Source organism: Nannobrachium achirus (genome assembly GCF_963921795.1).
Source record: "Nannobrachium achirus genome assembly, chromosome: 20".
Lineage (NCBI taxonomy): Eukaryota > Metazoa > Chordata > Actinopteri > Myctophiformes > Myctophidae > Nannobrachium > Nannobrachium achirus.
In genome coordinates, this window is record NC_137827.1 from 24,327,412 (window position 1) to 24,342,822 (window position 15,411).

General features: G+C 41.4%; 3 protein-coding genes across 3 annotated transcripts in view; 2 read left to right on the top strand and 1 right to left on the bottom strand.

The window, feature by feature from the left end:
• Positions 1-85: 85 nt before the first annotated feature.
• LOC308306029 (uncharacterized protein) lies at positions 86-2,628 on the top strand (the record flags this gene model as incomplete). Its single annotated transcript, XM_080750929.1, has 1 exon — positions 86-2,628. One exon carries the CDS (start codon positions 86-88, stop codon positions 1,190-1,192), a length of 1,107 nt encoding a protein of 368 aa, XP_080607055.1. The 3' UTR covers positions 1,193-2,628.
• A 7,688-nt stretch (positions 2,629-10,316) lies between these two features.
• On the top strand, positions 10,317-11,741 carry LOC308306030 (E3 ubiquitin/ISG15 ligase TRIM25-like; the record flags this gene model as incomplete). The annotated part of the gene is made up of 2 exons (XM_080750930.1): positions 10,317-11,396; positions 11,700-11,741. 2 exons carry the CDS (start codon positions 10,317-10,319, stop codon positions 11,739-11,741), a joined length of 1,122 nt encoding a protein of 373 aa, XP_080607056.1.
• Positions 11,742-14,320: 2,579 nt separating this feature from the next.
• Positions 14,321-15,411, bottom strand: part of LOC308305400 (cleavage and polyadenylation specificity factor subunit 3) — a gene marked incomplete at both ends in the record, with an annotated part of 30,687 nt that continues 29,596 nt past the window's right edge. Inside the window, one exon of the mRNA XM_080750200.1 lies at positions 14,321-14,422. Coding sequence (XP_080606326.1) covers positions 14,321-14,422 — 102 coding nt within the window. The remainder of the gene's footprint in view (positions 14,423-15,411) is intronic.

Sequence of the window (15,411 nt, forward strand, 5' to 3'; positions counted from 1 at the left end):
ACCGGGTGTCGCTGTTGTGTGTGCTGCATGTAAAACACTCTCACGGAGCATTTCCTCCTCCGGCTCCTTTGCTGATCCTGCAAACATGGCGGAGGTCAGACTCGGGCTGGGAAGGGGAGCCTACAATATTGCGATAAACAAGTACGGCCGCTCGTTTTTGGACGTTCGAAGTGCGCGGGACGGAAGCGCGACGCGTGCCCCTTCTTTGTCGACGCGGTCTCGGTTGGTCTCGGTTCGGGGCGGCCTGGTAAACACAGCCAGAGTTCACGGCAGCAGGACACTGTGCCTGCGGAATGTGTCTCCTTCTCAGGGCTGCTGCTGTTATCATGAAGCCGAATCTCCTCCGTTCCCTCGCCGTGTTGTTGTTGTTGGAGACACTGGACTCTACCTGGCTCCTAGGGAACGGGAGTCGCTGCTGCTTCAGTCTACATGGGATTGTTGTGATGGTGACGGTGGCCAGAGGACTGACGACGACTCCCCGGTCGGTGGTGGTGGAGTCTCAGCCTCGTCCTGCTACGGAGCCTCCACCCCGTCTAGAAGAAGAACTCAACATGCACTTTATCACCTGACACGCAGACCAGAGATCCTGCTCAGCCGTCACAGGCAGCAGCTCGTGTTTATGAGGCGTTTTAATAGTGGCAATTATGGAGACGAGCCCCTGTACAAGACCAAGACTGGCTACTATGACGTCCTGGAGGTCTCCCCCGACGCCACCCACGCTCAGATCAAGACGGCTTACTACAAGTTGTCCTTCATCTATCACCCGGACAAGAACGCTGGAAGCGAAGACGCCAACCTCCGCTTCGTCGACATCAGCGAGGCCTACAACGTCCTGGGTAATAAGACGCTGAGGAAGAAGTATGACCGTGGCATCCTGAGTCAGTCGGACCTGACAGGGGCCACCAGACCCTCGTCGAAGGACACCGGCGGCTCTGCGAGGCAGCCGACGACGAGCCGGCGGTCGGTCGTTGACATTGATGGCAAAAATGTGTTTGACTTTGACAACTTCATCAAGTCCCATTATAAAGATCAGATTCAGAAGGGGAAGGAAATGAGGCAAAGGAGAGAGGATCTGATGAGGAAGAAAACCGAGACCGTCGCAGACTGGAAGCTGGACAAGATGTTGGAGTTGGCTGTCGGGGCGATGGTGGCAGTGGCAGTTGCAATCATTTTAAGCGTAAAGCGAAATTGATTAAATGTTGATGTGCTTTGGGTGTGTGTCGGGATTTGTTATGTATGGGGGAATAATGAGAAGCCTACACTAGACGATCTAAGACCTATGTTAAATCACACACCATACAATTCTGTGCAATAGCATTTGGATTTATGTTTGGACTTGCTGACTCTGGTTGATTTACAACCTGCGTGGACTGACAGCCTGTCAGCTTCTTTGGCTTTTATAAAGTCATTGCAATCAGTTGGTTAATTTTATTTATATAACAAGTCACAAGAAGTGGTATCACAACAACAATATGTATAGCATACCTTAGGCGTCTGTTTATGAAAGGTGCTATATAAATTCAAGCTATTATTAGAGCAGGTCAAAGGCCATACTCTACACCTGTGCTTCTCCTTTTTGAGGGAGCTCCAGGTCGGCCTAGAATAGGAACCAAATGGACCCTTACAGCTCTGTAACTTGCTGGGTCTATTTGGTTCCATTTGTCTGCTTTCAGAAGAATGCTGGTCCAAGGCCTAACTGGGGGTCCTTAAAATGTAAAAGTTTGAGAACCACTGCTCTACACCAATAGTTCACCCATGAGCAAAAATCATGTTTTAAAGAGAAAAATCTGGAGCAACCAGCCAGGACCAGACTCTGGGTGGGTAGGGTTGAGCGAGGGAACAAAGAAGGGACAATCTGGAGAAGATTGATTTTATGATATATTAGCTAAAACCTAAAAGAAAATGCTTGTAACACTGCTAAGTGCCAAGTGGGGCTAGGCAATATGACTTCAAATCAATGTCACGATTATTTAAAACTTTTGCCTCGATTGCGATTAATGAACGATTATAAATTATTGTGTGAAAATGGAACTACAAGCTCACAACATGTCATTGTAGATCAGATACGCCACCATTATTATACAAAGTATAATAAAGGGTTAAGTGGGTAATCAAACTAATCGGTTTAGTCGATGATACAATGTATTATATTTCATAAATGTCATGAATAGCAGCAGGAACAAGGCAGAGCCGAGTTCCTAGGCAGGGCTGAAGTGTGATTGTGGTTAAACTACTGTTGTATAATCATTGTTGATACAGTATACCTTCTGGAGTATTCAATTAACCTACGTGAGCAAGATTAAGTCGGATAATTTCCCTGCCCTATACTTGGTGCTTACTGCTTACTCAATGAGCCAAGCATTGTAGTGATTTGTTTAGGGGGATATTGGTCAAGTTGAACATGATGTAATGTCGAGGTGCTTGGAAGTGTAACTCTACAAGACTGCGTTTTAATCTTCACAGGAGCCATTTAAAATAAATATTTGGTCAAAGGCAGTGAATGTAATTATGGTCAGTTCATTAATGTGCCTCAGATTTTATTTTCTCTGAAACTCATGTATATATGCTGATAAGATAAGAATTATGATACATAATTCATGTTTGTGTATGAAGCTCATATGACCATATAAAGGCATAATATGAACTGAACGTACAGTATATAAGAGACCACATTTTGGTCGCATACTGTAGGTTCAGGCAAACTGATTAAACGTCATAATAACTTTGAATGCCCTGAATATAATCATGTTTTGATATACTGTATATGTCACGAGTGGTGGAAAATTACCAGCACTACGTGGCACTTTCTTCCTGTTATTTCCTTGTTATGATATAGGAACCAATGAATAAGTTCCACGACTTCTTACTGTCATAAACTGTATGTCTTTATATACTGAATGTAACTTCCATTTTGAGAGAGAGAATCCTCTGTCCTGCCGTTAGGGTGGGAAGAGATTTAGAACTGTTTGTCTCTTTGTCTGTCTCTCCTCAATACAGCAATCTAAGATATACGTCCTTTGGTCTCTTTGTCTTATTTTAACTATGGATTTATAGATCCATATTTATCTTTAATAATTTATCTAATAATAATGGTCCTTATCGAGCGAGGATACTGTTTGTAACATTGGCCGACTGAGGGACGGATAAGTGTTCAGGCTGTTAGCCATTTAAAGTTCACTTTCTCTCCCCCGGTGGAACAATGTTGCAACACGTATCTGAAACCAGCCAGGAAAATCTCTATAATTGCTGTATTATCAGACAAAGGATTTTATTTAGACAACAGTGTTATCTGAGTTTTGGATTAATGTGGAACCGCGTAGACATCCAGGAGCAGCACCGGACCGTGACGAAAGGCTGGATTTTCCACCGATGCACCACCGCCCGGCTGCACCTCCTGGATCTCTGCGCATCGGCAAATTCCTAAGTGATTAAGATAAGTACATATTTACTAAATCCCTGTAACGTGTCGTGTCTGTTGAATTTTGAATTAACGATGTTAATGTTTTGATAATTGATATGATTTGTGAATGATGTTCTCCCTCCGTCTGGAGGAGTCCTAAGCTCCTAATAATGTTTTGGTTTGACACGCGTCGTAAATTAACCCTTATCTATAGATACAGATGGTCGTAAATTTCTTTGTTTCTCTTACAACGTTTCAGGGGGTATGTACAACTCCCTATTCTATTTTTTGATCTATTTATCTGTTTGGTTTCTCGCTCTCTCATTGTGATGAGGAGGAGACAATACTGATTTTCAGACCTTAACTTTTTTCGGTACAGTTGTTTTTGTCAGTTTGTCTGGACCCTATGAAGGGTCATTATATGTTTGGCTTATAACCTAGGGCGGGCTTTTTAGGCAGCCTGATTAAAACCATGCTTATAACCTAGGGCGAGCTTTTTAGGCAGCCTGATTAAAACCGTGCTCATATGTCAGTTTGTGGTTATAGCTTGTTATGTCTGGACCATAGGGATGGTCAGCTCATATGTCAGTTTGTGGTTATATAGCTTGTTATGACTGGACCATATGAAATGGTCAGTATTTGTCAGTTATCTGTTTATGTACCGATAATACTGTGTTTATTTAGGTCTCTCACTTTCATGGCTTGGCCCAGCCATTGGAAATTGAGAAACAAATATTTTATCTTTGACTATGTTACTGACCAGTTCTGTTTTCTGTAATATCAAGTACTTTTAAGACGTTTTAAAATGTCTCTGAGAAATTAAAGTTAAGATTTAAGATTTAGAATAACTAACTCAAATTATTGATGCCTAAATTAATTTAAACTGTTGTAACTTTAAGATTTTAGAGCCTTCTATAGGACTATGGTTGTGTTTACAGTATCGATAATTCCCGTTTACTCTTATCTGTCCCTCACTCCCTTGCTGCAGTCGCGATGCAGGCAGGGGAGTCAGGAACTAGCCTAAATTAATATAATATGTTGTAACGTTAAGTTTTAAAATCCTCCAGAGGATTCTGGCTGTGTATTATACTATAATTTCATTTATTTGATGACTTTTCTGTGAGAATGAATTTACCGTACTGTATGTGTGTGCGAGCAGAAGATTTGCGTGTGGGTGCTGCTTCAGTAAACCCCCCCCTCTCTGACTCCCATCTCTGTGAGCATGAGTGCGTGTGCGTGCGTGCGTGCACTTGTGTGTGTGTTCCAATACTGTATGTGTGAGTGCGGGCATGCGCCTGTGTGTGCGTAAATGTCGCTTTAACCCCTTATCTGTTCCGCTCCCTCTCCCCCACTCTTGTGTGAGTGTGTGCGTGAGCGTGCGTGTTGACTGTGATTCATGCCTGTCTGAGGTGTGTGCGTATGTGTGTCACTGTGTATATGAGAAACCACCTGGATCTGTCAAGGTCAGATGGTCTGTGTGTGAGAGAATTGTTTTGGGAACATGTCTTGTTTAGACTTTCCTTTCTCCTATTTTTCGTAAACGTTCTGATTGTTTACTGTCTATGGTATTTTGTTTAATTGTTCTGTTCTCTTACTGTTAAAAACTCCATTACCCATAAATCTCGGTTGGGAACGTCATGTCCCTGGTTACCATAACAACCAAATTAAACCCATTGTTGAGAAGGACACAAGGTCGCTTCTCGCACCTAGGGCGTATTACTTATCACAGACAGTTTCAAACTGTCCCTATCTCCCCTGTACCCACTGTACTGTACTGTAGTGCATGAATTAAAGATTTAAACAATTTAAATTATTTTATTTAACTTTTATGTCACAACTATAAGTTGTAACAAGAAGGGGAGTGTTTAATATATTTTAATTGTTTAATATATTTTAATTGTTTAATATATTTAAATTTTGATTTGATTTTAATTTTAATTTGATTTTAATTTATTTAATTTGGTTTTTCATCGATTTAAGATTTATTTGAAACTTAATTGGAAATATTTCTGTTTACATGGGCTGACGGTGACGGAGAGAGGACTGCAGTGTGGGGAAGGAGGAATCGGGTCAACTGAAAATCACCACGACGGAGATGGGGTGCAGACGAACCACGACCTGAGGCCCGGCCAGACCAGTGCACGAGCCAATCAACCGCAGCGGCACGATGTAAAAATCGTGCCTTGTCGGTGAGAATTCTGTTGCACTGTTGTTGATGCCATGTGTAGTACAAACACTATCATGATGAACTAAATTGTTGTTGAAACAGTAAACTGGCCAAGTCTTCGTCCCCCCTAGGAATCACCTGAGAGACCCAGAAGAACGACCCCACATCAACTGCATCCTGCGTCCTCCTCCCTCACGTCTCTACAATGCCCCAACGTCAACGTCAACATCACCACGTCATCATCATCACCCTCATCATCATCATCGTCATCATCGTCATCCGATCAATGGTCATCCGATCAACTCATATTTTCTTTTTTCATTTTTCATTCTTTATTCTTTATTTTTATCTGTTTATTCAATTTTAATTCTGTCTTCATTCATCTGTAAGAAACGATGAATGATGTGTCACATTTCTTTAAACTTTAAGGATTTATTCCAGTTCCCTTTTAAAAAAAATATATTACAGTCCTTTTCGAAAATTTGAATTTATAAATATTATTAAAGTCTTCATAATATTATTATTATTATTACCCTGATAAAATGTATAATATGGAGGTCATATGAACCTCATACAAAAATGAAAAGGATAGATTGATAAGATAAGAATTATGATACATAATTCATGTTTGTGTATGAAGCTCATATGACCATATAAAGGCATAATATGAACTGAACGTACAGTATATAAGAGACCACATTTTGGTCGCATACTGTAGGTTCAGGCAAACTGATTAAACGTCATAATAACTTTGAATGCCCTGAATATAATCATGTTTTGATATACTGTATATGTCACGAGTGGTGGAAAATTACCAGCACTACGTGGCACTTTCTTCCTGTTATTTCCTTGTTATGATATAGGAACCAATGAATAAGTTCCACGACTTCTTACTGTCATAAACTGTATGTCTTTATATACTGAATGTAACTTCCATTTTGAGAGAGAGAATCCTCTGTCCTGCCGTTAGGGTGGGAAGAGATTTAGAACTGTTTGTCTCTTTGTCTGTCTCTCCTCAATACAGCAATCTAAGATATACGTCCTTTGGTCTCTTTGTCTTATTTTAACTATGGATTTATAGATCCATATTTATCTTTAATAATTTATCTAATATATGCCATAACACAAATAAATTATTTATGAAAGGTGCTTGTTTGAGCAATGAAAGTTGAGTGGGTTTTTATTTATTCATGTTTTATGATAACCACGATCATCACAACAGAGATTAAGTTCACAAGTAAAAATGTCAGCATTTCTGCTTTCTGAACAACAAAGCAGGTTGGCACACATGATACAGTATAGCAATGTGCACGAATTCCTCATGAAATTTGTGTTCTGGATGGCCAAATCAAATGTAACATGTTAACAAAAAAGAGCTTAACCAAATAGTTTAGAACAATATCTTTAAAACAACTTTGTTTTATCAATATATAAAACAACAAATGAAAAACTGGATTTAGAATTTACAGCCGTAGACTGCACAGGATCCATTGTTCAAAGCCAGCAGCTCTAGTACTTGAGATATATACAAGGTTTATTGTCAAAAATGTTAATCAAGTGAGCAATGAAATGCTTGGAAAGACCTCGACTGTTGCATGGCATGCTCTGTAATGTTATGAGTTTTGTGTGTGATTGATGTGCAGCGCTAACAACATAAGATGCCCCACAAATCAAAAGTCAAACCTTTGCACACCTTATCAGAGTTAATGCTGCTTGCAGCTTTAATTGTATGTATAATAGTAACTTTTCGGTCAAAGACCTTCCTCATGCAACTATTGTTAGGCAATAGATGCCTGACAAAGGTCTTTCTTTGAATGAAATGTTGCTTTTTTACATTTTAGTCTTAATCAAAGGGGTTTCATAACTTAGTTTTTGTTGATTTGATAATTTGGTTGGGTTAGATTTGTTACAGAAATCATGTCAATGTACTGATTATTAGTAGTGTTGTTAGGTCAGGAGGGTCTAATGCTAGTCTGTTGAGCATCAGGGCCAGTTTACTCAAGGGACTAATTTAGGTATTCCTTCTCCCTATCAGGCCCCCTTACACTCACACACACTCTCACAATATCTTTGATTTTCTATATAATATACAGGAAGACTGTAGAATAATGAAACGTGCAATACAATATAATCCTCTATTGCAGTTTATTAATTTGTTTAACAATTCTTACATAATTTGTCAAAGATTATTTAGAACACAGGCCATCCCTATTTTGTCACTGACCTATGTATACTATACTTGTTGAACTTTTAAAAAACATACATTTTCATGATGGAAGTCAATTGAGCTCGGACATCATCAGCTAGACTATTACAGAAATCCGGTATAGGAGGAAGTGAATGGTGGTCGAATTGGGCTCAAACCTTGCCCAAATATGCATACGTCCTAGATGACATGACTGGTCTTTGTTGCGTCTGTCCAGAGCATTAAGTCAAACTGTTGGACCGATCAGACTCAAAGCCAAACCTTGTATGCATGCTGCCAGTAGAAGTGCCTCCACTTTTTTCACATATATTGAGCGATGCTAACCGCTCCTACGTCTGGCTTTGTGTGTATGAGCACGGATCTCCATGTATGGAGATAACTGATCTCACGGACAGAACAGCCCATACAAGGAGATATGCATGTGTGTCGTGTTTGATACCATGCTCACTTAGCACAGGTGCGAAGTGAGCAAAGTTTACTGTAACTCTCCAAATTTTGTATTCATAGATATGTGTCCATGTCAGACAAAATCTCTGAGTGTCACCAGCATATACTGTATCTCGAGAAGCACCCAAATGATCAACTCAGCGTGCTTATTGCCAGCGTATACTCTGCGTACGCATTGACAAGGGCCCAAGAGGAGAGATTTACACACTGAGTGAGAAGTCGGTCAGATCAGCTGATCCCCAAACAATATTGATACATCTGCAAATCTCCATATATGGAGTGGGCTACCCATGTCATCAATTTGATGGCATAGTACTCACATAATAGACTGACCTGGACTCCATATGTGGGCATGGCTCACAGGAACTCCATATATGAGCATAAAAGGGACAGACAGATGGGTACAGCAGATACTCTGACAATGGGTACAATGCGTATTGCATAACCGAGTGGGGCACCGATCTATATGATTGATGTCAGAAACAGTGGGCTCAAATGTGGATCTCAGACTTCAGACTTTTTCTATATGGATCCCGAGATCCACGTAACTTCCTCCGAGATCTACATACCGTAATTTCCTTGGGTTTTAATACATTATTTTATTAGTTTATTTTATTTATTTATTTTTTTGCTTTTTATTTTTTTGTAGTTGGAACTTATTAAGGCCTTTTTGTGCGTTTTACTGTAATTGGAACTTATTAAGGCCCTTTTTTTACTTCAATATTTTCTCCCAATTTAGTCGTTGCCAATTCCCCATGTCTACTGTGGTTCCTGTCACTGCCAACACTTGGTACAGTAGACTACTATACCTTCTCAGTTACACATGGAGTGTCCCCACAGCCCCTTTTCCCTTTTGTCAGTGAGTAGTTTGACTTGGATATATGACCTTATCTTTCACGGTAGTAGCAGCTCTTGGCATTCACTGGAATACGAGACCGTGACCTACACAGCCCCCCAGTAGTTCCCATGGGTACGCTTTGCCTGGCATTCACTGGGATACGAGACCATAACTTACACGGTGCCCCCGGTCCCATGGAAACACTTTGCTTGGCATTCTGGTCTGATGATGGTCCATCATTTGCAGCAGGGTTTTTCCTCATCAGATTAACAGTCATGTCTGTCTCCTCCTCCTCCATGGTAGCATTGTTGTACACTAAAGCCTTGTCTTCCGCCATGGCAGCGTTGCTGTCTAGGTCTAGGAGTTTAAGCATCAACCTGCTTGAACTCCTAAGCAAGCCTGGACTATTGTAGTCCGCTAAAGCCTTGTCTTCCTCCTCATCCGTGGTAGCATTGTCTTCCACCTCTGTGGTTGCATTGTAGTCCATCAGATGTAAAGTCTTTTCCTCCTTCTCCTCCTCCCTGGTAGCATTGTTCTCTTCCACCATGGCAGCGTTGCTGTCTAGGTACTCTAGGAGTTTAAGCAGGTTGATGATGTAACACAAGGTGGCCAGAATATGGCAGATAACAGCACCAGCAATTAAGGTTCCATCCTCTAACCGTGGGTTACGAATTGCGATCATGATCAGGGCGCATTCTGCAAAGATTTGCGCCACAAGGCCGATCCCAAATACCAACAAGATGCTCTTCCAATTATCTCTGGGATTGCTGTTGTTTGCCATGTCTACACCACACACCACCACTTCCTTCCCTTCACAGATCAACTGAAAAGGATTGATAAACAGAATGGACTGGATGATACTCTGGAAATTGTAAAGGTAGAAACGGAGTAAGGGTCTTGGACAGTCTTGAAGCACTCTAATGTCTGAACAGTTGATCCATGGAGAGTCTAGGTTATATACTATCCAGTGATGCTCGCTTCTGTCATCATGGTGATGTCACGATGGGTCGCCATACCCAAATATGGAGTCCATGATGTCAGACTTAGCCTACCACAAAGGAAGTCGCCATGCTGAACAAACCAACACTCAACAAATGTCATGTCATCAATACTCTGTCCAATCAGTGTGTAGCAGTGATGTAACAACATTTGAGGGTTTGGGGATAATGTTGCTTGCGATGGCATACATCCTGTCAGTTCCATTAAACAGAAGACGGTGGCTGTCATGCTTATTTTTGGCTTGGCGTTTGTATAGAAGATGGCCCAAAACGGAGTTGTTCTCAACAAAGATCAATTCACTTGTCCGATATGTCTGGATGTGCTGAAGGACCCGGTTACCATTCCGTGTGGTCACAGTTATTGTTCGGCCTGTATACAGCATTACTGGGACCAGCATCTCTGGGAGTGGGACTGCCCCCAGTGCAGGCAGACCTTCAACCACAGGCCGCAGCCTGGCAGAAACATCATGCTGGCTGAGGTGATGGAGAAATTAAAAAATATGGGACATCAGGCAACTTCAGTGCCCGAAATCCTGAGTTTAGCTGGACCCGAAGATGTGGCATGTGACGTCTGTACCGGGAGAAAAAGCAAAGCTTTCAGATCTTGTCTGGTATGTCTGGTGTCCTACTGTGAGGCTCATCTGCAACCTCACAGCACATCTCCTGCTTTCAAAAACCACAAACTGGTCCCAGCCTTGACGAACCTCCAGGAGATGACATGTCGCCATCATAACAAGCTGCTGGAAGTGTACTGTCGCACCGACAAGCAGTTTATCTGTTATCTGTGTTTAACAGGTGAGCACAAAGGACACAACACCGTGCTTGCAGAGACGGAAGTACAGGATAAACAGACTGAGCTTGAGGAAATAAAGAAAAGCTCTCGGCAGAGAATCCAGAATATGGAGAATGAGGTGTTGAAGCTTCAACAAGCCAGCTTGTCCTTTTCTTGCTCTACACGGCTAGCCATTGAAGAGTGTGACAAGATGTTTACAGGCCTTATCCATTCCATTGAGTTGAATCGTGAGGGACTGAGGAAGCTTTTCAAAGAACAGGAGAAGACTGCTGGCGGTCAGGTTGAGGAAGTGCTAAAGAAGCTTCAGAAGGAGATTACCGAGTTAAAGAATAGAGATGCTGAACTGGAGAAGCTTTCACAAACCGAGGACCACATTCACTTCCTTCGGGGCTGCCAGTCTCTCAAAGCTCTCCCGGTATTGGAAGCCTTACCGTCAGTTAAAACCGACAGCGGCGTCATCTTTGGCCCTTTGATGGCAGCCGTCTCCACTTTTAAAGACACGCTGCAGGATGCCTGTTGGGGTGGATTGTCCCACATCTATGATAAAGTGAGAGAGGTGACAATCATAGAGTGTCTAACTCCCAGCACAGAGCCCAATGAACAAACAAATGTCCAAATGCACTCAACTCTAGGGAGTACATTTCCAGGACCTACTCTCTCTACCTCAATCTCAAACCCCCAGTCCAACATCTATGATAAAGTGAGAGAGGTGACAATTATTGAGTGTCCAACTCCCAGCACAGAGCCCAATGAACAAACAAATGTCCAGATGCACTCAAGTCTAGGGAGCACATTTACATTTGTCTTCACTTCAGAACCTACTCTCTCTACTTCAATCTCAAACTCCAAGCGGGGGTCCCGCAAAAAAGGATATAACTCTAAGAAGAAGTGACCACAGAATCTGAATAGGACAATTTATTTCATTATTACATTATTATAAATTTTTCGTCATTATCAACTAGTCTATGCAGCCCTCCCACCTACGTTGCACCGCCGATCCAACCGATATGTCATAATATGACACCATATTACCATATTATGGTGTCAGGGGCTTTGTCAGAGTAGCTGATGTATCTGTCTGTCTTATTCCCTTTTATGCCCATATGAGAGCTCTGTATTGACACAGACACACAGACACACAGACACACACACACACACACACACACACACACACACACAGAGAGAGACTAAAGTTGGCGAGCTATGATATGAATAGACTCTACACCCAGCTGAACCTTACAGCTACAGTATCTGTTGATGCCGCCAATAAAGAAGACAGTTACAAAAATAGCTGGCTTCTTAATCCTAACTAGAAAACCTGTCACAAGGTTATATATTTGGAGGTCAAGGAAAGAGGAAGCCACATTCACAACATTTTTTATCTTTATTTACTAATCATAAGCACCCATACAATTTGTCCCAGCTAGGACAAATACAAAAATATTTATAAAATGTCTTAACAAGTGATAAAGCAAATATCAAATGACAATGAACATATACTAAAACAAACCTCAAAATCAACTGGAGCAATAACATATAGTCTAACAATGTATACTCTTGGTTACAATACAGATGTTTATGGAAAACACATTTTACAACAAAATGCATGTGCATGTGCAAATCAGCGAGGCAAGAGCAAAGCGAGCACACTGCCGCATTCAACACTCTCGTGCTTGTTCAGTTGTTGCACATTGATCGCAGAAGTCTAGTGCTTTCACTTTAGAGCTTAAATACGTAAAAGTAAATATAATAAGTCCAAACAAATCAGTGCATTTAGGTCATGCATTTAACACTCAAACTATACAGTACAGTGAAACTACATTAAAACAGCAACAAAACAAAGTACTGGAGGTGCATTAGAATTTGAAAGTGCAACCCTTTCACGTCTACTGTTTTTTCTCCCTTCACATTTACACAATTAATGGCATCAAGCAAAAGACAATACAGTCTCAAAACTTCCAGTATCTTCTAGTCAATTAAATTGCATAAAGATGGAAGTTGGAGCACAGTGCAGAGGTTGTCAATGATCCAACCCTGGACCACATAGGGTGGCTGCTTAGAATCAGTCAAGCAAAATGTTCACTAAGCACACATCCCAACAATAAAGTCCCAGGTGCCTGGCTGCCTGCCATAGGGAAATCTACAAAAAACACAATTATATAATCTGTCCAAGCACCTCAAATGCTTTAAACACACCTCCTCGGTTTCTTTACAAAAACAAAACACCCAATCTGAGAAACCAGATGGTGAGAACTGACTTTCCTCCACTTACCCAGGCTGACTTTTTACAGACTATCCCTCAGGGGAACTACAGATCGAGATGCATTGTACACAATGCACTGTACTTTCAATTATCCTAGTACAGGTAAATCGTTTATCAAGGGAGTCAATACCAATAATGTAATCTACGCTCAAATGTCCTTGCGGCTTAGTTGGCATACATTGAAAAGAACGACCAGAAGGACTCAAGTTATTTTGATATATCGTTCTTCTGCTCTGTTGCTATACATTTCTGTCAGTGGCTTTGTGATACAATACTGTCTCTGTGCTGATTTGATAATTGATATTCAGCCTATGGGTCATACAAAGCAGGATGAATGATTTGAAATGAGATACTATGTCAAGAATAGTCCAAGGGACTACGGGACTAGACTCAAGCACAACCAAGCCACGTGGATATCTGTAATCCAGTTTAGACATGCTCTATAGCGTCACTACTGAATATGAATAAATATATTATGACACTTTTAAGAGCCCTTTTTGCTCACAACTACTTGATGAATCCAGGCTTACCTATAAAAGTTATGAAAATGTATCTTCATATGTTTACAAACCAACGTTTGTAAATGTGAAAGTGACATGACAAACCCTAGGAACCTTGTCTACTGTATGGTTTGCGTCCTTTTCACCCAAACTAACGGCACGCCCCATATTGTACCTATGACAGCGATTTAATTGGATTGTGCTGCCTGCAAAATCCAAAAGTAAGAAGAGAAGGGCCCTGCTGCAGGCCAAGTAACTCAACTGCCAAACAGTTTTTAAAACAGTCAATGACAACTATGTCATTTTTGTGAATGAATCATCTCAGAACCTAGCCTAGTTCCAGACCCTGAATCGCTAGCCACACCCCTTTAATTTTTTTGAAATGTCAATTCAGGCTGAGTGTCAGGCTACTCAGAACCCCCATCTGTACAACAGTCCGTTGGCGCCTTTAAAACCTTTCTTTTTAACAACACATTTGGAGGGATAATCCCTCCCTCCATCTGAAAGCCTACGGTGCAGAACCAGAAATTGGAGACACTAGTTAAATAACACTCTCTATAGCAATGATTACCTTCAGAATATAAAGAATAGACAGATTGTTTTAACCAAAACACGTCACTTAATACCTTTAACACTGGGGATCATACCGTGTGGATTGGGGGTTCCAGAAATAAAAACACATGGTCTCGTTCAAATCAAACTGGTGGTTCAGATGATGGGGTTGAGGGCGTCGTAGAGTCGCTGTACAGCCAGTTCCACCATCTCCCTCAGGGAGTCATCCTCTGTGCTTTCATCCTCGCTGCACACCGTCTGCATGGGGAGGACAGAGGGAGGAAGATGGTGAGAAACATCCATCAGCATCCATCAGCGTGCACAGTGCAGATGACGTTACCTAATGCAGTGATCAGGGTTCCCACACATCTTTACCAATTAATTTCCAAAACCTTTCCAAGACCTTTCCAGAATATTTAGCCCGATTTCCAGGACTATATAACAATAATTTAGCTCAATAACGAGTCGCCTACTCCTATGCGCAATGTCCAAAGATGCCCAAAGCTCACAACGCCTCGCAACTACATGTGAGCATGTAGATCTGCTATTTTCACAATTTCTGCCTCGAATATGAGACCATTTGGCCAATGTTTAATTTGTCATTTCAGAGGTATTAACAAAATCAATAACCAAAGACAATGCATAGCTATTTTGTCCAGGACCTTCCAGGACCCCTGATAAATTCCAAAACCTTTCCAGTACTGGAAAAATATTTTTCTAATTTCACATTTTTTCACAGGAATTTCATGACCGTGGGAACCCTGAGTGATTCTCAACCCTTTTCATTTCAATGGCTCCCTGTGTGACACATTAGCCCATGGACGTGTCCTCCTAATAAATGTGCTTCGGCAGCTACGAGTGTGCGGCTTTACTCTTTTTTTCATTCCTTGCTCTGACATTAGCGATGAGTCTCGGGAGAAAAAAAATCCTCCCATTTCCCCTCCCCATAATTATTATTTAGTGTAGAGTGAAAACAGGAGGGGGCCTAGAAAAGAGCGCTGGGGCGCTCCTGGTCAAATAAGTATAGGGTTTAAGAGGTTAAAAGCTCAGGCTTTAATGTAATGCCTGCCGTATATTGATGGCAAATAAACAGAACCTGGTCCAGCTACCTCAAACATGTACACTGTAAAATCACATGTATTCCTTAAACCTTAGGGTTGACTGGTATCCCTCAGGGCTCTATACTAGTGTCCTTTTTGTATTTTGAGCAGTGCTCCTGGAAGGAGACAACTAAGCTCCAACATCTG